Here is a 23,083-nt window from a genome sequence, read left to right as displayed (position 1 = left end):
TTTCTTTTAGTCATTTTTAGGAATATTAATGTAAATAGCAATAAATGTATCATTTTATAACTGTTGAAAAATGAAAATCTATCCATTACAAAAATAAAATGAAAGTAAATAATAACCTATGCAATATAAAAATGCAATTTTTACTATATATATGACGATACCATCGAAAATTATGGCATATATATGTCAAATGTCCTCAGTCGCTTTCAGTAAAAGACACTAAATAACAACCCATAAGATAAATGTAATTGCATCGTTATTAATAATTTAATATCACACACTGTCATAATTTCAATCCTCTTATCTTCACATCAGACATATATTAGTAGTAATTTTAGTCAAAGTTGAGATTCACAGTATATATTATTTTTAACAATTATGTTTGATATGTAAGTTGGCAAAACTTCTGTTAGCCAGCCTGTTTGCTCTTATGTACAAACCATGATCACGATCATATAAGCAGGCTTATCACTCGTACCGAAAGCATAGAAGAAACCGTTCGAAAATTGAGTCACGAAAGTTAAGATGGAAGACAAGAAGGTTCGCGTTCTGCGCATGTGTGATATGCTAGAAATGTTTCAGATAGAGACAGAGACTCTTTACTCATCTCTATCTGTCTCGCAAGAACGAGAACTTTGTTATCTTCCATGTTTATATTTCACGATTCAATTTTAGGGTGGTTTTCCCTAGCGAGTGTCGAGGTCTGTTTATATGACCGCGATGCAAAGTTATAATAGTGTTTTGTTCTGTCCAGACGTCTAAACGAAGAATCGATACCGTCAAAGTAGGCAACGTTCCGATCTTTTCATTGTTTATGCCGCGGGGATTTCACGGATTTCGTTGTACTTTTTACGTATTCTTGCTGATAGATCTCATTAGTTTCATAAGCTTGAGCGGATGGGATATCCAAAGTTAGTTCGTCGAATTTGTTGATTGTTGTTAGTTGAACTGTCAATATCAAAAAGATGCCGCATGCAGGTTTCGTAACTATACTCATCGGAGTCACGGTAGCTACGGTTCTTTATTTTATGTTTGGAACTAATAAGCCAAGATCTGCGCAGCAATACTATGAACATGCGTACGAACATCATTCAGAGTAAGTTGTTTTAAACATGATCTAAATATAAGTGTATAGTAGAAGCATAACTACGTAAATAAGTGTTACATAATTAAATAACAAATAACTTTTTTCTCAATGATAATAGACGACCCAGCAGATTCTTTGATTCTGAAGAATGTTCAATATGTCTATTACCATTGATAAATAAAGCTACATACATCCTACCTTGCAAACATCAATTTCATAAGAACTGCATTGATGAATGGAGACATCAAGCTCAAGGGGTAAGTAACATTAACAATACAGTATTATGCACAAACTTCATGATCGCAGAACTTTTTAATTTCATCAAAATTTAAATTAAAGAATTTAAATCACACTTGATCTTACAGCATCGAGCGTTGTGCCCACTCTGCAGATCTCCATTTACATAAGACTGCCAGATTTAATAAGAAACATGTTTTGATTAGTACAATATTCTTTGTACTCTATTGAAACTAAAAAATATGTTTGTTAAACATCAAATTCACATTAAATTTTTTACAAATAACTATACAATTATCTACTAAGATAAAATGTTCTATTTGGAGAATAAAATAATTATCCAAATTTAGAAAGACAAAACAGAAGATGTTACATATGAGATCAAAGATTTTCTGCTTCCTTGTATTTACGATAAAGATACAATAGTACAGTTACATGTCTTATCTTTTTGATATAGTACATATACAGCTGTGCCTTATGCTGTGATTTATTCAGCTGGACAAATTTAATTATATATGTATATTTTCACAATATAAAATAAATATACAAATATATGGAAGTATCAATTACAATTGTTTAAAACAGTGCATTTTGAAACTGAAATGATTAATGAAAAAATGAAATATTTATGATCTACCTTTGAGTTTAAAATTTGCTTCAAATACGAGTATTTTATAAAATGTATCTTCCTCTTTCTAAGCAATTTACATAGGAGCACTGTTTTTTAAAATCATGTATAATATTATATAGAAATGTAAGGAAATTTTTACATAAACTGTATAACTCATTATTCTTAAAATGCAAAATTCATGATCCTATGAAAATATATGTTTTTGTTATCATTGTTTTCATTATATAAGAAACTATAACGAAGAAGAATTATATCAAATTCTGAAACTTTGTTTGCATGTAGCAAATGGTACTTTAAATGGTAATATATTAATTAATTATAACGTAACTTCAGACTTATTAACCCTCATACTGACAGCTTCAAATACATAATATATGCGAAGAATACCGCACTCAGAGGAGAGATAGTCTAAACGTAAACAAGCATGGCCGACATATCGGTCAGTGACGATTTTCGCATAAGCACCAAAGGGTGACATATCAACCGGCTGGCAGTAAAAGTGTTAATATTTGCCGTGTGTGATATTCGTAATTAGGGGTGTGCAAATATTCGAAAGTACATTTAGATTGGATCCTTGATGTAGGATTGGAATTCCGAAAGTTTGTAACCACATAAGTATGTCCGAGTATCTAAATATTATAAACTCCAAGAAGCCCGATCCCATATGAATTAATTTGACTACTGCTTGACCTGAACTTAGATTCAGGTATCCACACACCTCTATTCTTAATATTATGTATAGTGCAGCTACAAATGTTCTCTAAGCTCCATTTTACAGTTTATTATACACTGTCATAAGCAATATTATACATTATTTAATTGATTAAAATTATTATTTTTAATATTCCATTTGATAAAAGTAATTAACAAATCAAATTTCAGTTCCTCTTATTTTTCTCTGTTATAAATTCTAAATATGAAAACTAATGACATACGTATAAAAAGTGGATTCTCCTGCCATATTGTGAATTTTCTTAAAAGGTTATGTAAACGATAAATATATAATTATTGTTTTATTCTTATAACACTGCATATATTTGACATTAAAATGTATTACTTTTGATTAAAGCGATAGCAATAAACACTTTGTGATAAAAGGCTCCTAAATTATCACTACGTATATTTCGTAAATTGCGTAATTTTTCATTCACATTGTTGAAATTTTGTTTATACCTAATCAGCTGTTTTTATAAAGTTATAGAATTAAGTCACAAAAAAGCTTTGAAAAGTGTGATATTCAAATATATAAATTGTTATTAACTTATGTATAATTTACGAATAAGTGTTTATAAAGCTTGTTACGAATAATGTAAATATAAAATGTAGAATATGTTTCTGTGTGAAGAATGAATAAAGTAAATATAGTTCTTAAGTAAATAAGCAAGTATTATAAAACATTAATTCTCATCTACCTTGTTATTTGCATTAATATGTAGACATTGACAGTTTCGTCATTTTCGTGTGTATAATAATCGTTCTTGATAATGTACATTTTATAGAAATGAAAGTAGTATCACGAACTTTGACAGAATATTACAGTAATTTTGCATCATTTGAAATATTTATAAAACCTTTCATTACTTCGGCAAAAAAAGGGTAAAATTTAAAAAGTTAGCGAAAATACGAAATTATATATGAAAACATTAAAAGTATTGTACACATGAACGACAACGTTGGAAATATAGCATTTACAAATGTAATTCTTGTGATTATGCTACATGCAGAGCGCTTTTCTTTTCACTAATCGTAAATGGCTTCCGCGGTTTCCTGTTCGCCCGATTTGTATCCCTTTCGCAACCGCAGTCGTAATTTATGACCACTTTCTATTCTTTTTATTTTTATTTCATGTCGATGGTTTTTATAAAGTCTATAGTATGAACTATTTTTATTAACGAATCTTTCTTTTATCAGTAAATTCTCATACATTGAAAATATAAGCAATCTTTGACAAACAGATACGCACATATATACATGTATTATTTACTTACGTAATAAAAAATATCGCATGATCATATAACAATTAACTAATTAATAAGATATTAGTATTATTTATGAAAAGTTATATAATAAGAAATATATACACATTTATACAATTAAGATTGATAAAAAAGTTAATGAAACTAATAGTTATTTAATATAAAATATTACAATAATATAGCATGTTATTCATATAACTTTATTATTATGATGTTGAATGTTTTATAGTTGGACTATGGATTTCTATGTAAATTTATATTTTTGAGAATATAATTTAAAAAATAGAACCTGAGTCGAAGGTTGTTTTATTTATCAAATATTATAAAAAGCACTATATTATTTATATTATTTCATATCATATGCATTCTGTTACTGATAACAGAATGTTACTGTTACTGGTAACTTTGCACTTTCAAATTTCCTATAAATGCATAAAAATTCGTATTCTATTGATAACGAATCATCAACATTTGAACTGCATTATCGTTGAATTAAAAGTAATATCGACGCTATAAGTAAAAATGGTGATCAAGAAAAATCAAGTTATCCATTATATAAAAAGCACTCTCTATGTATATATATAATCTCTCCGTATTCATATACGTAATACACACATGTACGTAGGTCAGTGTAGTTAAAATGAAAAGCGCGAGACTGTAATTTTAAACTTTCAATTCGATAGAAGGGTTAACTCGTTACGTTTACGGTCTCCCCCCGCATCCTCGTAACTGCGTGCACAATGGCCGTGAGCGACGATAATGTTTGTCCAGTGAGCGGCACGGGGAACGTAGAGAACCGGTCAGTTACCTGAGAAACACTGTAGCTGGTAACAGGACGATCGTTAACCTCAGAATTCTTCTGTGACACGGTATATCTGGTAGGTCCACAGCAACGGTAGCACGTGGGGATATAAAGGTGGCGGGAAACAGCGCATCGAGGATGAGCAACACTTAAAAAGTTTCGAGTTTCGCGGCTTTTCCGGCACTCGATTATCAAAATGTGTGAACAAGTCGAATACGATGCAGTGTCTGCTGTTGATTCTGTGTATCATTCACATGATCGTGACTTCGGAAACCACCGACGAAGAACGAGGTAAGAACTTCAAGTTTAAGCGATTGTCATTTTCAATTATTTTCTGCATTTGATTCACGATAGACAGATCAGCCCTTCTAAATTTGTTTAAAATTTATTAAATATCTGAAAGATTCGTAAAATGTAATAGAAACATATTTACGTGGAGTTGGTGAAGTTAAAATAACGTACTTATTATTCATATGAAACGCCGTAAGTTTATGGTGATTGGATTTTGACAAAATTAAAGAGATCGCGGAATAGATAATCGGTATAGTTTTCTGATATGAACCAATTAAATTGTTTAAATTCATATTTGTATATTGTACTTGTAGTCCTGAAGAATCAAGCAAAAGAAGACTAACAATAAGCAAAGAAATTGAAGTTAGCAAACGCACAACATGAATACATTTTATTCGTTCTTCACCTTCTCTATTTTTTACAATTTTGACTCAAAGAAATGTAATGAGGATAAATTGTAACAAGGCCGTAGTACAATAACTTAAGTGCATAAAATGGATTAATTTAAACACTAATTTGCTTATTCAAATGACGATAGTCACCGTTTGGAAACTTATTCATATCGTAAAACTATTTATTTCGATATGATCACAATTATGTAATTATAACGGGAATATGCAAAGAAGTTCATGCTCGGTCACTACACGAATTACCATCGAAGAAATGTTTACTATAAAGGCGATGGCAAGCTCGTAAAAGTAGCACCAAAGCGTGGTGAATCGGGACACAGTCTACATGGTAACCAGTCAAAGCTGCGACTGTTGGATTAACAGTGAAATTGTCTCGTCGAAACGATCATGCGTATTATCACGTGTGTATTTAGCATGAACGTGTCGTTAATATATGTTACAATGATCGTACTCCTGTGAGATCGATCGATCTATTTTCTGGGGATAAAACTTACAGCTTTGAATCGCTGACCAAGATTGAAAATCGATTGTCCCATTTCTCTGGACCGGTTTGACGATTGTCAAGCAGACCAAAACGAGTTTCCATTAATCTTCGATTTCGCCTGTATTACACGCATGCGTAGAAAATAATTAAACGAATTCCATCTCGGCTACCTAGCGCCCCCGTATTACTTCTCTTTTTCTAGGAAAGTTCGTTTCTATGGTGAAATTGGCTCTCTTCCTCGTGACATGTAAATCTATGTTAAGGATTCAAAGATATTCGTAATCTATGGCGATCTTGTGTTACCTAAGGATCGTGAGTGTTGTAGAATGTAACGGGAGATCTTGTCTAAAATGATTCTACTTTCTTTGTACTATATTAGTATGGACATGGATATTAACAAGAAACATAAATTGTTAGCGTATATCATGGTTAATTACTCCGGAGTACCGTAACAAGATTCTACAGAATCTTCCGCAACAGGGCGAAGCCATAGTTCTAAAACAGTAGAAGATAAATGAAAATTTCATTAGACAAAATTAAATGGCTTCGAGTAGTTTATTATGTGGTATTAGGTGATCCTGAAATTTTTGAAACTTCAATTTTGGAATAATCACACGAGTACATACAAATATATATTAAATGACGTACTATTCGAAACTATTTAATTTTTCCTATAAACCTTAAGGATCTCTGGGAGCATCATAATTTATTCTGTTATACTAGCAATCAAAATACAATTCCAAGAGCTAATTTGTTAGCTAGATACTGTCTACAGTACCATATGTATGTGTTGTGATGAAAACTCGTAAACTGACGATTACCATCACAACCATCTATTAAATCCGCTGGTCGATGTAATGATAAAAAAGGAAACCTAATTTTGCTGATGAAATTTTTATCAATCCTTTACAGTTTTAAAGCTGTGGTTACAGTTTAGTTATAAGAAAGCTCCTACATATTTATCATGGTGAAAAAATCTAAGAAACGATTGTCATTCGAAACAAATAGCAATTAAATTATCTTGGACAAATCTAAACAACGGGATAATTATCCCGGTGACAACGTAAGCGCCGCATTAAAGTAAAAACAAACAGAAACTTGTTCCCGTTCACGGCGCCTGTTCTTTAATTGCGGAAGTATAATGGGAAACATGCCGTAACACCAAATATGGTAACGCCATGTATCGGTCCTACATAATAATTATGATTTCGATGCCAGGACATGAATCGACACGTGTATGCCAAGGGTGAAAGCTTTTCCTGTCTGTAATGATGAAATGAAAATCCCTTTGCGCTACTCATTGTTCCTCAATCTTAAAAAATATTTCTTTTTTTCCAGTTGAATTTGAATATTTGAAGATTCCATCAGAATGAAATTTTACGTTTAATCAGAGAAGAAAATGAAATGGAAAGGAAAAACTGATGAAATTTTTCATAACGATTTATATTATACAAATTAATTATTACGACTTCTATCGTACTTGTAACAAGGTTTTGAGAAAATAATTTATGAAATTTTTCATAAAGGTTTGCTAATTTGTAACGAGATTCTGAGAAAGAAAAATTTACAATATTTTTCATAAAGATATGCGAATTATTACAACTTCGAGCTTGTAAGGAGGTTTCGAGATCTTCGACGACTTATACGATACGCCGCTTTAAACGATGGTACATAACTGTTTGATCAAGGTTGAAATGTGAGAGTGTGTGGAACGAAGATGCATACATTCGCAATTCTTCTCACTCAAAATGAAATGAAAGCAGAATCCCCCTAGGCTTTTCCTTTTTTCTACCTAAATATATGTGGCACATACTGAAGCTAGCAACTCGAATAAACTGGCTTTCTAATAAACATATTATGTTATCATCGGTAACGTCATTAGCAACAATGATCAATATTATGTATGAGTACAATATTATGTCCGTACCTTCGCGTTTATTTTCCACTATATTGTACGTTTAAATTGTTTTATAGGGACAATACATTATCCTTTACTTTCAACTTTATATAAGCACGCACCTACATACGTATTCAACTTTCTGTAGGTATTATTTGGCATCATTTATAGTGTTTAATTCATAATTTTTCCTCCACGGTAGGATTATTGTTATTATGGGTTTAGAATATCGCAAACTGTATGTAATAATATAGTTCCAATCTGTGTAATTTTAATCATAGTTCTGCCACCGATATTTTAGTATAGTACAGTAAATTTATGTTATATTTGTGGAAATTAATATTACTATTGTTCGCAACATAAAAAAGATAGTGAAAAGAGAATTATCTAAGTATAATCATCAAAATAATTCCTAACTTTTTATTTATTCAGTTTTATAAAATACTGGGTTGTAATATAAATTCATCTTGTTTTTATACAATATGTGTAATGCATATATTACACATACGCATATAGAAAACGGATAAATTTATGTTACAACTTATTTTCATTATAATTTCATGTTATTTTCATTAAATTAAATTGCAGTAAAAGAACTAGTACGAGACTGGGCGCCTCTAGTATGGCTTGCACCTGGCGAACTATTTTTACCCCTTGGGGTACCTGAATTCTTGGATAACATGCAATCCGACGATGACTATCTTCGCACTAGAGTCGACGTAGGTAAATGACAAATAAATCTTCAAATTACATTCGAAGACATCCAAAACTGATACAATCGATTTTAATGAATTTTTATAAAATTCATGGAAAATTTATTTTATGGAATGATTTTATGTCGGTAGAAGTACTGTTGAGGAATCGATCGTCCTTCCTATACGGCCGAAAACCAGGGGGCACGGTACCGGTTTACGCTGTGATCAAGAACTGTATTGTACCAGACGTTTCTACGGACGTGATAAGCTTAAAGACCGCCAGAGACGAAAGAAAGTCGCGAAGAAAAGGGGACGAGACGTTGATAGCATCGAGGAACGTGCAGATCGACGATTTCGGCTCGTCCATGATCCTCACTAACGATCTTCCAGGAAAGATTTGGAAGGGCGATGGGAAACAGAGTTTAGAGGTACATATGCTGAACAGGAATTCTTACATGGTAATAGCTATAACGGAGAGAGAAGTAGAGATGTTAAAAGAACGACATAAAAAAAAAGTTTCTGTTCTTTAATTTAGATGGTGGCTCTTAAAATAAAGATTGAGACGTTTGAAAATATTCTGAGGGTAGGAGATTCTTGGAAATTATTCTGTCGATTAGTTGATCCAATAAATATTTATGGAATTGTATGTAGAAACATGGTGATTTTGAAAAAAAGAAGAAAAAAGGAAACAAGTCCCGGAAGCTGCACTTTCACGTGACCTATTGGATGTTCTATCCGTTCAGCGAGGGAAAGGCAGTCTGCGTTCTGGATCTTGGATTTTTTGGTAGCTGGCCGATACCCACGGTGGGTGGGATATGCCTTGGAATACTCAAGGAATACGGCAACCACGTGGGCGATTGGGAACACATGAGTCTTTATTTTAAGGTAGGTGAACTCATGCTCGTTCGATGAAAACAAATATTCTTATTTTGTTCTGGAAAGCACTTTCAAATGTTTTCTTAAATGACACGAGTCTAAAAATTGATAAATATGTATATTTTTCGCGTTTTGAATTATTGTTTCTTTTTTAATCAAATTTTTCGTGCGTATGCAGGAAGATCATATGAAATCTCAGTATAGATCAGAATATTTTAGAGATTATGTTTAATTATATTTATATAGTACAATATTTTGTATTTTCCTATATAAAACCATTTATTTTTTTTAATTCAGGATGCGAATTATCCATCAGCCATGTACGTGTCCGCCCATGACGCAGGCGCGTTTTACCGATACGATTTACGAAGTGGAACCTTCGTTTACGAAAGCCAAGAAACGCGAAAAGGCATCTTTCAAAAACCTATATTTCCCGAAAGAGTTTTCACTGCTGGTGGATCTCACCCGATATTATTTAGCGCGAGAGGATCTCATGGACTTTGGACGGCACCAGGGAAGCATAAATTTGTCAGATTACCTCGCCTCTACGATGAGAGTGGGTTTGGTACCGCTTGGCCCACATGGAAGAAGATGGAATTGCTTCTGAAAGAGGACAACAACATCTTACCCAGTTGGATGACTTTTAGAGGCAAGTGGGGTAATCCTAGAAGTAATTGTCATCCTTTGGCTAGACTTGGTTTCAATATTTGCGAATTTGTTGACGGACCAACTGGTATTCCCATGAAACAGTCAAACTTCCGATGTTAACGATACTTAGAATTCTTTAACATATTCGCTGCTGTTGTAAAAAATAATATTGAGAGAAATTGCGACAATAAATATTAAAAGTAATGAAATATTACATGTCACATATGGTAGGGAATGTCTTAAGTAATCCCGTTTCTGAACGTAAAAGGTATTGGATTTTAATACGATTAGTATGCATATAGAATGCATATAGGAATACCACAGACGTGAAAAAATTATAGTTTCCTCAAAATCAGTTGATTACTGAAATTAATATACTATAAGAGTTGTTCCTAAATGATGGAAATTTCTTCTTGATCTTGAATAGCAAATTAATTTTGAATAAACTATAACTTTGATCGTCAAGTGTAAGGTACAAACAAGGTTTAATATGGAATGTTAATAAAAAAAAAATGTTCGTTGGAATTGTTCATTTTAATAATTCGTGTCAGCTTAGCAAGATATTAGAAAACAGCATCATCATTCATTGCGAAACCTGCTTTTGATTAGTGATATATCCTTATCGTTTAAAATCTACGCTCAATGTAAAACGATAATAAAATACAATTTTGTTATTGCGGATAGATCGACGATAGATATTAAAAGATGTAATAGATTTATATATATAGGCATTGCGTGATACGTTTTCGTTTAAGAAGGAACAGTAGGCAAATGCGGTACTTAGCGGTAACTCGTAATTACACATACATGTATATCGATGTGATCCTTCAAAAAAAAGGCCGATTAAAAGAACACTTCATTTCTTGCATCGAGATTATCGCAATAATAATGCTCGATGCATAAGAGGAAAGAACTCTTGCGGTTGTGATATAGGCCTGTACAATCAGACCAGTTGCAATAAATTCAAAGAAAAGCTCTTTCTTTTTTTACTGAACATCGCATATTTCGAAAGTTATATCGTGCAGCTTGGAACAGGCTGTGTAGTTAAATTAATCTCGATAGATGAAACATTGCTTACGCTATGCTTGAGATTGAACGTGACGTGCACATGTGATTCTTTTACGATTAAAACAGTAATCATTGATAATTGACCGCAACAACGAATTTCATTGCAACGCAATCCTGCGTTTTGCATGATTAAATTTCGAAATAAGGAACGTTCTCGTGCATCAAGTTTTATCCTCTGTTACATTATACGTCCTCGACTGGATACGTGCGCTTCTTGGTATGCATCGATCTCGGAATTTCTTCAGAAACTCTGTTTGCTTTGCATGCTTAAAGATGCCCTCAATTTCGTACCCAGCACCTGTGGAAAAAAACACTCGACTCTTAGATATTCGAGCAATAATATCATTATCAACGAGATCTACTCGGAGACCTCATCTTCGTTCGATTGCTCCACGCCGACACTGCGTATCCCATTCCTTAACAATGGTCTGCCCTTGTCTTGTCCCAATACACGACTGTTCAGTTGAATCTTCAGTGGACTTCCACTCTTACAGCACAATATTTGCACCTCTTCCTTTAAGATCTTTTCTTTATATGCTAGCAATTCTATTTTTAATCTGTCGCAGAAAAAAAGCATATTATAATTAAAATTACAGACTTTGTTGTAAAAAGAAATAATGGTAGTTTGTTTACAAAGCATAAAATTTTAAATACGCTTATATAATGATTTACTTTAGGCTTTCCTTTTCACTTATCAAGTCTACAATATGGCAATTAGGATTGTGAGTTCCGGCAACTATTGCCGGTACGGAACTCTTCCGTTCCTTATGTGTACACAAGTTCCAAGGTATCAAGAATTCTACGTGGTATCTAAAACAAGTAATTACGGAATAAATTATAATTTTGAAAAGATTTTAAAATAGAATTTAGTTATTTAAGTTTTCATTATATAATTTGGATACATGTATATAAAAGGAAAATGTAACCTGTGATAAAGTTGTAGAAATCCGAGATGAGCGTCTATCTGTCCATGTCGTTGCGGTTGTACCATAATATTGTTATCTTTCCCGAGGCTGCTTCCTCCACTGAAGTGCACATGATGCTCTAAACATAAGTTTTAATAAACAAAAGAATAACATGTACGCATTTTCTATATATCTTTTGTAAATTATGTAAATTCAATTCGTTATCGTTTATTTATCCTAAAAACGATTGCGAAACGATTCTGTGTGTGAGATCTCTTTTTATTTTAATACAATGAAATGTGAACATATTTATTTTGTAGTAAATAAATATTAACGTTGTTAATATATTAGGCGTTATATATTATATTATTTATAATATACAACCTATTATTAGGATTTATTATATTGAAATGAAATTCTTTACGTATATTTGTATATAACAGCTGGCCTTTTATTTATTATTGATCTGCCAGGGATCGAGAAATTAATTGGAATGAAAACATGTTTCTTGTTAATGAGACAATATGATAATGTAATTAGACAACTAGGTAGGTAATTACGTAAAAATAAATAGGGAAAATATGTTAGTCGAAATTTTCGAATAAAATAATATGTTTCAAATTTTCTTATAGCTATTTGTATAGCTATTTGTGTAACAAATTATAAATCTTTAATGAAAATTTTTCAATATATTATAAATTATAAAATACTAAGATAAATCTGCATTTTATATATTAAGACTTAAATGAACAAAATTTGATCCTATGTGAATTTTGTTTTAACATTATTGTCCTGTAATGTTATTATAATATTATTAGTAATTGAAATCAATAACTTTTCTACTTTCAATAATAAAACATTTAATTGCATTTGCCTAACTTCATTAATTTCTAAAATAAAAAAATTAACAAATGTAGTTGGACAGCTTATAAAGGTTTAGATGATGTAAATTTTCGTTTGAGCTTTATCATTTAATACTGATGCATATATGTATGTATGTATTATTATTAATTTCCGATATAGAATTTGAAACATTTCAAAAAAACAGACATACAACAAATGAAATATTATGTGAAACTGTGTACATAAAATATGAAATACAGGTAACAAGTGAAATTCTATATTAATAACGTACAATTCCGAGGTATAAAAAATATAAGGTTATGAGTAACCTTAATATGTAGATACATTAATTTCAACGAATTAATATTATCAATAGCACACAATATCAAGACAAAATATAATATGCTACTTATTAGCCACAAAAATCGTATTAGAAATACATGAATATAAGTATTATTTAATTCATATCTACATATACTGTTATACTCAGACAAGTGACATCATCTGTCTGTACTATCGTGAAGTGTGGATGTTACGAACATTTACTTTTTATTCGATAATGTACAATATTTATCGCGTTATAACAGTTAGATCAATTTTTCAATTTATGGAGTGATAAAACTCGAATGTTGATTAGATATCAGCTGTTGGCCATTCTGTAGTAAATTATGAGGTTACATAATAAAAGGAATTAACCTTGACAAGTATAGAAAATGAAAGCAGGAAAGTCTAAAAAAAGAAAGAGAAATTGATATGTTTCGAGTGCATTAACAGTATAAAGTCCTTTCGATAGCAGATACACCATACTTTCAAAGTGGCGCGCTTTCAAATGACCCAATTAGGAACGTATCATAACCTAATACGCCAACCACTGACCGGCTTTGAACAAACTATCGAAACATAGGATATTCTACGAAAATTTCAATCTGTAATGCGTATAATGATATTTCGATTACTTAAAAGATTAAATAATTAACTCTCGCCAAGTTTCAATGGTATACATTCGTACTGTAAAGAATATAGAAGAATGAATCTTAATAGTGATAAAAATGACTGTATAAAGGAGAAATCGTTACGTATCAAAGTAAAAATTTTTTACCTTTATCTCCCATGTTTTATAAGGCAATGTGGCAGTTGTACTTTCATACTACACACAACTAATTTAATATTCTGTAATGCAACGACTAAGCTATTCTTTAATGTGTTGGTGCATGTATGAGCATAGACGTCTTAACGCATCAAATAGTTGGAAGCCTGGATACTGATGGCAGCACTGTTTTCTGTCATTTAAAGGAATCCTGTCCTCATATTTTACCACTTTGTTTTATAAATAACGAAATGGAAATCCTAAGTTAAGTTAATAATAAATAAATAATAATCTATAAGTTAATTATGGTATCGACGTATATTGTTCAAACGAGAAGGATTTCATTAGTCGAAAAACAAAAGTTATTCATAAAATGATAGAAAATTGGAGAGTAATAACAATGACAATTAAAATAAAAGCTTCCAACATTGATCTATATTCACTTCATATCGCAGAATATGTAGGAAATGTACGTACGATAACGTATTATTAAAGATAAATGTATTTCTATTTAAACTTTTGTTGTTTGTAGTTCACTTCAATTGATTCAAGGAACTATTTAAAATAAATATTTTATGTACGTTCATGTCACTGTTTTCCTGGTGCTTATCCAGCCACAAAGAATTATGATACGTTTAGACTGTGGTTTAGGTGGTTTAGACTACTTTAGACCACGATCGTGTCATAGTTTAGATCAAGCCTCACTAAACGAACGAATGCTTGTTCTCTCCCCACTCTCCTAAAATTAAAGAATAAAAGCGTAAGCGAGCATGTGTTCGCCGAATGAATAAGCGTATGATTTCATGGCGCATTCTTGCACATGTTTGGTTAAGTTCAAATGACAGCTTCACTTTCCGTTCTATTTACTTTAAATGACAGTTTCTTTCGTCATGAAGGCATAACCGAATGATTTTTATTTTATATTTTATTAGAGTGAGGAAAACAGCGAGGGTTCGTTCACGAAAATTAGCTTGGTGTAAACGCACCATTATGATACATTTATGCCACTGTTATCATACGTAATTGTAAGTTTATAATTCGTCTCAATATCTTGACAAGGATGGTAAATGTAATTTTTGCCCTTTCCAATTCCATAAGATGAAATCGTTTATATTGTACAATTACATTAGTCATTTCTCTTGTACAATGGCTGAATCTCGAGAAATTACCTCAAACTCTCTTTATCGGTCTTTCCCATGAATCCACTCGCATAAAAATAATATACTATTATCATCGTAGAACAAAATAGAAAAAAATTTTTTCAGTATTATTCAGTGCATAGTTTCATTCATCCTTATCGGTTACGAGTTAATGCCGCATAACAAAAAGAGCTATTCAATTTGCAGTTTCATTATACGTCAGTGTATTAAGAATTGAATCAATTCGAGATATTCTCTTTTGGTACTCTAACTTTGGCCTTCCTTTCGTGTTAATTTATAAGATCATAGACTCGTATTTGCTATAGCCATGGGAATTATGAAAGTATACTATCTATACTTTGGTTATTCGCTTACTTAAATTTTCATTAAATATTGTAATTTAAATGTTGTCACGCACGATTAAGCAACGAAAATAATCATTATATTTAATTAATTAAGACGTATAATTTAGTGAATAAAGCAACCAGCGATCATTCTACATAGTGATTCTTCACCGTGATCTTAGGATCTTCACTTCGGATAGAGAATAAAAACCTCGTGCCAGACAATGAAAGCGACAACGACAGTGGGTGCGATGAAATTCAGGAAAGAGTATTGTGTAAGAAATTATTATGCAGACTCTGCCGACCGTGCTCACCAAGATCAACTTATACAGCAAGCTTGTAAAATCTAAAATTACATGTCCAGGTACAAATTAATGAAACTATCTGCGTAAAAGTCTAATAGTATACTCATTAATCTCGTGCTCTATCGGACTTATACATTTTAATGATATGCTAAATAATGATTTCTGTATCGAAAATCAATATTTATGAGTTTGAAGATACGAACCTTTAAGAAACAAAAAATCTATCGATCTATCTTTATTTCTCAGGAGCAATTCGCCATCGGTATGAAAAAGCAAACAATTATTTAAATGAAATTCAGCTTTGTTTGTCTAAGAGAAGCTACTCCTTTATTCTCAAATGCTTCAAAAACGGAATAAATTATCTAGATATATTTTTGTTCTTCTTTGGATGTTAACAACCGTGCTCTTTCCAAGCACATGTATTCTGATAGCTGGGAAGAGACGAAATGTCGGTATACTTCCATCCGAAAATACAGTACCGCTTGCGGGTACCCAATGGAGGGAGAAATTATAGGACGTGTCATTATTAATGATTGTACCTATAACTATAAAAACTCAAGCAACATATAATGCGTACTTAGTTCTTAGTGAACATTCAATATAGATCTTACTTACTCGAGCTCTACGACAACTTCAAAAGGAAGATGAAGATACTCGCTATTGTCTTTGCCTTCTGCTTCGTCGGAGCATTGGTAAATTTTCACATTTTTTACTCTTCTCGTTCCCTCTGTCATCATCCTGGCTGCAATCACCTAATCTTTTTAATAGACTGTTTCTTTCTTTCATATATAATCTGTATCGATGTTTTAAATTCTTATATTTTTGCCGTAATCGTTGCATAGTAATCTTATTAATTTCAATCGTACAACTAAAAAAAAAATAAACTAAACTACAACAACTAAAAATTAAGTTTCGAGTATTATAATTCGTAATTATTTCGGTGCTGGAAATCCATTGTAAATATCGCCATAAAATAGATAATATAATCTCACTATTTTTAATCGAATCGAACGATAATTTCGTGGCTTGTTATTTTATGATTAAAACGATGTATAAGAAACAATTCATTGATTGTAAAACCAGGACTCTTTTTTAATATCTAGAATAAGAGAAATATAACAATACGATCATAAAATGTCTTCTCTTTGATTTTCTGAAAGGATCTAATAACTCTGAAAAGTAGGGATGTGTGAAAACTCGAAAGTGTCGGGAATTCGACTTGATCCCGAGAAAAATTCTCCGCCCGAAATTTTCGGGTTCTCTCGACCAAAAAGTTAACTATCTTATCGAAAAAAGTTATTCACGTTCGGATTATTTATTTACAAGCTGCAAACTCTAATCATTTAAACAGACTATTAATAACACTTCACCAAATATTTATTTATACTTTAGAGCCTTTATGATATATCCTAATATTTTCAGGCTCTGTCAGATCACAAAAAGGCCCAATTGGCACGATTTAGGACATCTTGCGCCATAGAAACTAGCATTAATCTACGTAAGTAGCAAACAACAAAATAAATTTAAATTAAAATAAATGGAAAGCCTTAGTCAATATTATTCGGTTTTCAGAGTTAATAGAAGACGTGAAGAGACAAACTATACCTATGAACGACGGCAGACTTGGCTGTTTCACCTACTGTATTCTGAGGAAGATGGGTATCGTAAGTAACGGAATTATTTAAATCAAATTATACAAAGTATTCTTTAAATTAAATTATGTAAAAGAAAAAAGAGGTAAAACTTCTGTTTAGGGGACTAACCTCCAGTGACCTTGAACTTCATATAAGTTATGAAAGTCGCCCTCCTGGTTAATGTTTATAAAGCTTTAGCCGTCGCTTGTTGTTTTTTAAAAACACATTAATAAAATAACTTTTATAAGTAAAACGTACCGTTTCGACGCTGAGTACACATTTGACAAGTCAACATGTAGTATATACATATGTCTTGTATACAGATACTCCCACATTTATCGTTTTGTTTTTGGGTTAGGTTTGGGTTAGTTTGTTCATTGTCTGCTGTGCAATTTAAATTACTACCCAAACCTCCTCCGTGTCAGAGAAAGAAACGCACAAAATCCCAGGAATTGCAAACGAAAAAACACAGGAGTAATCCCGAAAGTATCCCAAACTTCACCAGAAAACGCAATGTGACTTCTGCTCAGTGCTCTGAATTTCAACGTGGGAAAAATTCAAGAAAGCGCGCGTAAACTACGGGACTATCTATAGATATTTTATTGTAAGTACATTATCATAACTAGATTGGGGTTAGGTTTGAACATTTTTATTTAACCCTAGTTCATATGAAAGAAGACAATTATAGACTTAGCATTTGTATTCCCTTTTCACACGAAGCGCAAATAGCTTTTTAAAAGACAACCCGAGAGCTAAAGCCTTTTGAAGATCACACAGGACTTGGTAACATGTATGAAGATCGAGGTCAGTGGAAGTGATGAAGAGAATATCTATGACAGATGTTCGATGTTTTTTCCGTTTATATCAATACAAAAATATTTCTTCAAATTTTGTTTCATACTTCGTCTTACATAGGATACACATTTTATATAAGTACACTCTTTGTCGTTACTTGACTATTTTGTTTATCAATATAAATAGAGAAAAGTATTTAAATATTGTCACAGAAAGAAATGCCATTAGACATTCTCGCCCTATCCGTTTTTTATAAAAAGTTCGATTTACATTCTTTTACATTAATTAGAAAAGAATACAAAAATGAAACTAATATCGAAAAGATTGATTCCAGGATTTCTATGTTGATAAGGGCATCTTTTACTCTCCTTTATAAATTATAAATGAAGTCATAAGTTCTTTTATAGAAAAGAAAATGAAAGAAATATTATTTTTATTTCTGCGATACAGGTAGAGGAGAATGGAAATCTCTGGATAAAAAATAATGTTGCCAAACACCAGCTGATAATGTGGGGAAGCCCCTGGCATACAGCTAATAAACTTGTCAAAGAATGTCAAAATATCAGTGAGTAAAAAATTGTTATTACAAAATCCGTCTGTATTTTAAATATTAAATAAAATTTTTTATAAATTAGTTACCACTTAAAATGTATAATATAATGATTCCTATTTATGGTCATTTCAGATGGTGCCAACGAATGTAAGAAAGCTAGTAACTTGGTAGGGTGTTTCATGAAGAACAAGAGCTCCTATAAGAGACTTCTACATATTACTAAACTGCTAAGTTCTAATGAATAAGGTGTCTACGATTTTATGTACTACGAACAGGTATATAACAACTCCTTCTGCGCATACGCTTTGATAGCGTATGTCACGTATGTACATATACAACATAATTATGATTGTAGCATAGAAAATATTTTAACATCTGTATTAGAAACGTAAAGCATACAACTTAAATGAAACAAAATACAATAATGTAAAAAATGCAAAGTTAAATTTTCATTTCGATATTACAATGAAAGTACATACGCTAGGATATATCGATAGATATATCGTATATAGTCATGATCAGCATTATTTTGTTCATGAAAATCTGAACAATCCAACTGAAATTATGTTATAACAATGAAATAAAAAGTATAAAAGCAAAAGTACGTTTTGTGTTTCGGCAGTTCATTAATAATTGCGTTATCGTCCCGTTGGTACAAATCATAGGTAACACCGGGAATTGTTTCGAGCGATTAGTTTCGTGGAGTAGTGGAGATAGCTCGTTAACAAATTTAGAAGGATTTTGTACTTACTAGGTGTGTACGGATATACGAAATTATGCCCACGGGGCAGGCTTGGAAAAACGCATATGAAATAAGTACGACTATGTCTTTCACAAGAATAATCAAGCTCAGGATAAGTCGCTCCGACATCACACATTCTCATCTTATCAGAAAACAGAATCCGGTGCCCTGTGAATACTGCAACACCAACAACACCATCGGATATTTACTTTGCTATATTTGCTCTACACTACACCAAATTCAAGGGCACAAGGTGCAACTTAAAGATATTCGACAATATATAATCATTTCTAACTAGTAGAACAAAACGTAAAAAACCTCTAAGCTTCTTGAAAGAAACATGTAAATATTTTTTAACATTTATATATTTATACAATACGTGTAACTGTAGTCACGAATATCTTACCAATGGATATGACGATAAACAATAAATAAAAAGAAAATTAAAGATGATGACACAAGACAAAGGAAGAGAAGAAGAAAGGATTAGTATCCTATGATGTATTATGTTCGTGTCTATTTATATTATTCTTGAAACGCCCTAAAAGCCATAGGACTATGCCTTAACAGTTAGAACCAACCGACCAACCGACCAGCAATCGAAAAAGGGATATTCATAAGCAAAATCAACATAACTGAATTTTATATGTTATTTGATCTCATTTTAATCGAGAAAATGTCAGCAATATGTTAATGAAATTTTCATTAACAAAATATTAAAGAGAAAAGAATGTTTTGTCGTTGCATTAGAGTTGTCTCACGGATATCAAGGCGGAAGGAATTTCACTGTGCGATTTTATCGGGTCTTTAAGATCTGGTTAACGTTTAAAGCTCTTTATAAAGCGGTCACAACGAGCCCAAGCTGTGCCAAATCCGAATCCAATCTGAGCTTCAGTTTCGGCGAGCTTCCATCCAGAAAATACAATACCGTTTGCCGGTACACAATGGAGGGAGAAATTACGGGACGTGTTATTATTAATGATTGTACCTATAACTATAAAAACTCGAGCAACATTTAACGCGTACTTAGTTCTTAGTGAACATTCAATATAGATCTTACTTACCCGAGCTCCTCGACAACTCGGAAAGGAAGATGAAGATACTCGCTATTGTCTTTGCCTTCTGCTTCGTCGGGACTTTGGTAAATTTCAACATTACTTGATTGCAATCATCTAATTTGTTTAATAGACTGTTTCTTTCTTTTATTATATTTATATTTTTGTTTCGAGTATCATAATTCGTAATTATTTCGGTGTTGGGAATTCATTGCAAATATCGTCATAGATGGATAATATAATCTCATTATTTTTAATGGATTAGAACGATAATTTCGTGGCTTGTTATACGATTAAAACGATATATAAGAAAGAATTCATTGATTGTAAAACCAGGACTCTTTTAATATATAAAATAAAAGAAATATAATAATTCGATCATAAAATTTCTTCTCTTTGATGCTCTTAGTATGTGAAAATATCTCGAATTACGAGATACTTCTGGATTTCCGCATACTACGATTAAAAAATTAACTATAATATCGAAAAAGTTTATTTATATTCTGATTGTATATTTACAATCTGCGAGCTTTAATCATTTATAGTTAACCTATTGACAACATTTCACCCAATATTTATTTATATTTTAAAGTCTTTATAACGTATCGTAATATTTCCAGGCATTTTCGAATATCGTAAAAGCCAAGGTGGAACGTTTCAGGGCATCTTGTATCACAGAGACTAGTATCGACCCAAGTAAGTAGCAAACAACGAAATAAATTGCAAACAATGGAAAACCTTAGTCAATATTAATCAAACTTCAGATTTAATACAGGGTGCTAAGAAAGGCATTATATCTAAGGCAGACGAGAGACTTGGTTGTTATACGTACTGTATGCTGAGGAAAAAGGGAATCGTAAGTAACGAAATTATTTAAGTCATATCATACAAAGTACTCTTTGAATTAAATTACATAAATGAAATAGGTTCCACGATTTTGTAAACTTATAATGCCTATCAACATAGATTCTAAAATCAATCATTTCGATGAAGAGCAGAAAAAGATGAAGAATATATCAATGCAAGAATACTTTTTCAAATATTTTCCCATATTTCGTATTACACGAGATACGCATTTTATATAACTATATTATTCATCGTCGTTAGTCGACTATATCGTTTATCGGTGCAAATGGGAAAAAAGTGTTTAAACTTTGTCATAAGAAGAAATCTTATTAGACATTCTCATTCTATCGAACTTTTATGAAAAGTTCGATTTAAATCGCTTCACATTAATTGGAATAGGTTATGAGTACAAAATTAACCTAACATCGAAAGTATTGATTTTATGATTTGTATGTGATAAGGCATTTCTTACTCTTTTCTGTGAATTATAACTGATGTGTTAAATTCTTTTCTTATAACACTCCGCATATGGAAGGAAGTAAAGAGAAAACATTATTTTTATTTCCGTAACACAGGTAGAAGAGAATGGACACCTTTGGGTAAATATTGCCAAGAGACAGTTGATAACCTACGGAGCTGACGCGCTAATGGCTGATGAAATGGTCAATAAATGCAAAAACGTCGGTGAGTAAAAAATTAAGAAATCTGACTCTATTTTAAATATTAAACAAAATTTTTTGTAAATTATTTGCCATTTAAAAAGAGTAATTTAATGATCTTTACGTATTGTCATTTTAGCTGGTGGCAACGAATGTAAGCAAGCTAGTAACTTGATACAGTGTTTCCTGGAGATCAGGAGTTCATACATATTCTAACCAAAAATCAAACTGCTGAAACGAAATGGCTTAATTTACAACTCCATGCATTTCGTAATTTATTTTGCATAAAATATTTATAGATTTAAATTAATAAATTATAATAATGTATATATCATTATTTGACATTTAAATCTTTGTTTGCATAGTCAAAATACAAGTTGTTTCTCCATCTTGTTTTCGTGTCTCCAAGTGTTATTTATCTACTGTAATTATCTATTTCCATTTTAAAATTTATGTTAGAATATAAATCATTTTGTTAATTATGAAAATAGTTACATTGAATGGTAGTTTGAATTTAAATTGCAATTGTAATAAAAAGCAGAATAATTCTCATGCAATGTTTTAAATTTGATGAGCCATTGAAATTTAAATTTGTATCGATAACTTAAATATCGATATTTTATTGAAGTATAAATAAGTGTATAATTCCTTTGTTCGCCGCAATAATTCGCAGAGGGCGTAAAAAACACTCTGATTACCATTTAAAGTAGGTATTACCAGCTCTGGTATTGCAGAACATATAATATGATAACAACACAAATTTCTATAAGACATAAAATCTATTTTATATTACGTTTATGATATTATTTCTATGCTATGTATGTATATGCTTAACTGAAAATTATAAATTGTACATAATTCTAACGTATGTGTATATATATAGTTTTAATGAAATGAATAAGCATTTGAGTAACATGGAAATTTAACTTATTCTTTTTTATTCCCTTATTCTTATATTTCTCTCTTCCGACAAATAAAACTTTTTGATTACGTTTCTGATATAATTTTAAGACTAATGTCAAAATGGTATTATCTTCAGTTAGATTATACACAAGTATTATTATATTACTTCAA

The 23,083-nt window shown here is 31.4% G+C and overlaps 3 protein-coding genes and 1 long non-coding RNA gene across 14 annotated transcripts; 2 read left to right on the top strand and 2 right to left on the bottom strand.

Annotated features, from left to right (window-relative positions):
• Positions 1-608: 608 nt before the first annotated feature.
• On the top strand, positions 609-11,397 carry LOC100642742. Of its 6 annotated transcripts, none has more exons than XM_048412705.1 (8): positions 609-1,096; positions 1,206-1,344; positions 1,453-5,024; positions 8,404-8,538; positions 8,661-8,938; positions 9,046-9,093; positions 9,162-9,395; positions 9,684-11,397. In XM_048412705.1, exons 3-8 carry the CDS (start codon positions 4,952-4,954, stop codon positions 10,152-10,154), a joined length of 1,239 nt encoding a protein of 412 aa, XP_048268662.1. In that variant the 5' UTR covers positions 609-1,096; positions 1,206-1,344; positions 1,453-4,951; the 3' UTR covers positions 10,155-11,397. The 6 variants fall into 6 exon arrangements, with proteins under 6 accessions (XP_048268662.1, XP_048268661.1, XP_003401478.2 ...); XM_048412704.1 differs by having other exon boundaries at positions 8,661-8,968; XM_003401430.4 differs by lacking the exon at positions 9,046-9,093 and having other exon boundaries at positions 610-1,096.
• On the bottom strand, positions 10,550-14,632 carry LOC100648724 (UPF0687 protein C20orf27 homolog). 2 transcript variants are annotated; one of them, XM_003401554.4, is made up of 6 exons: positions 14,415-14,632; positions 13,950-14,197; positions 12,029-12,146; positions 11,775-11,912; positions 11,473-11,659; positions 10,550-11,400 (listed from the first exon to the last, which is right to left on the bottom strand). In XM_003401554.4, exons 2-6 carry the CDS (start codon positions 13,960-13,962, stop codon positions 11,344-11,346), a joined length of 513 nt encoding a protein of 170 aa, XP_003401602.1. In that variant the 5' UTR covers positions 13,963-14,197; positions 14,415-14,632; the 3' UTR covers positions 10,550-11,343. The 2 variants fall into 2 exon arrangements, with proteins under 2 accessions (XP_003401602.1, XP_012172708.1); XM_012317318.3 differs by lacking the exons at positions 13,950-14,197; positions 14,415-14,632 and adding an exon at positions 13,143-13,358.
• A 1,476-nt stretch (positions 14,633-16,108) lies between these two features.
• Positions 16,109-19,545, bottom strand: LOC125386429. Of its 3 annotated transcripts, none has more exons than XR_007226570.1 (3): positions 19,459-19,545; positions 16,341-16,467; positions 16,109-16,264 (listed from the first exon to the last, which is right to left on the bottom strand). It is a non-coding gene; the product is annotated as an uncharacterized LOC125386429 (long non-coding RNA). The 3 variants fall into 3 exon arrangements; XR_007226568.1 differs by lacking the exon at positions 19,459-19,545 and adding an exon at positions 17,618-18,135 and having other exon boundaries at positions 16,341-16,593; XR_007226569.1 differs by lacking the exon at positions 19,459-19,545 and adding an exon at positions 17,618-18,135.
• On the top strand, positions 16,266-22,404 carry LOC100642864. Of its 3 annotated transcripts, XM_048412709.1 has the most exons (7): positions 16,266-16,417; positions 17,148-17,223; positions 17,298-17,389; positions 18,605-18,719; positions 18,840-21,200; positions 21,280-21,360; positions 21,926-22,013. In XM_048412709.1, exons 1-5 carry the CDS (start codon positions 16,370-16,372, stop codon positions 18,950-18,952), a joined length of 444 nt encoding a protein of 147 aa, XP_048268666.1. In that variant the 5' UTR covers positions 16,266-16,369; the 3' UTR covers positions 18,953-21,200; positions 21,280-21,360; positions 21,926-22,013. The 3 variants fall into 3 exon arrangements, with proteins under 3 accessions (XP_048268666.1, XP_003401479.1, XP_003401480.1); XM_003401431.4 differs by lacking the exon at positions 21,926-22,013 and having other exon boundaries at positions 21,269-21,340; XM_003401432.4 differs by lacking the exons at positions 16,266-16,417; positions 17,148-17,223; positions 17,298-17,389; positions 18,605-18,719 and adding an exon at positions 22,149-22,404 and having other exon boundaries at positions 20,327-20,590; positions 21,125-21,200; positions 21,269-21,360; positions 21,926-22,034.
• The last annotated feature ends 679 nt before the right edge of the window (positions 22,405-23,083 follow it).

Source organism: Bombus terrestris, chromosome 15 (assembly GCF_910591885.1).
Source record: "Bombus terrestris chromosome 15, iyBomTerr1.2, whole genome shotgun sequence".
NCBI lineage: Eukaryota > Metazoa > Arthropoda > Insecta > Hymenoptera > Apidae > Bombus > Bombus terrestris.
The sequence above is the reverse complement of the archived record's forward strand: the minus strand, read 5'-3'. Positions and strand labels throughout refer to the sequence as shown.

What these genes read in the sequence shown, in the direction of transcription:
- LOC100642742 (XM_048412704.1), top strand. Translation starts at nt 4,952, where the DNA reads ATGCAGTGTCTGCTGTTGATTCTGTGTATCATTCACATGATCGTGACT. An exon ending in TGAACAGGAATTCTTACATG is followed by an intron (nt 8,969 to 9,045) that starts GTAATAGCTATA and finishes TCTTTAATTTAG; the next exon opens with ATGGTGGCTCTTAAAATAAA. An exon ending in ACATGAGTCTTTATTTTAAG is followed by an intron (nt 9,396 to 9,683) that starts GTAGGTGAACTC and finishes TTTTTAATTCAG; the next exon opens with GATGCGAATTATCCATCAGC.
- LOC100648724 (XM_003401554.4), bottom strand. An exon ending in AGTGAAAAGGAAAGCCTAAA is followed by an intron (nt 11,660 to 11,774) that starts GTAAATCATTAT and finishes TTTCTGCGACAG; the next exon opens with ATTAAAAATAGAATTGCTAG. An exon ending in AGCAATCGAACGAAGATGAG is followed by an intron (nt 11,401 to 11,472) that starts GTCTCCGAGTAG and finishes TTTTTTCCACAG; the next exon opens with GTGCTGGGTACGAAATTGAG.
- LOC100642864 (XM_048412709.1), top strand. Translation starts at nt 16,370, where the DNA reads ATGAAGATACTCGCTATTGTCTTTGCCTTCTGCTTCGTCGGAGCATTG. An exon ending in TTCTGAGGAAGATGGGTATC is followed by an intron (nt 17,390 to 18,604) that starts GTAAGTAACGGA and finishes TCTGCGATACAG; the next exon opens with GTAGAGGAGAATGGAAATCT. An exon ending in CAAAGAATGTCAAAATATCA is followed by an intron (nt 18,720 to 18,839) that starts GTGAGTAAAAAA and finishes TGGTCATTTCAG; the next exon opens with ATGGTGCCAACGAATGTAAG.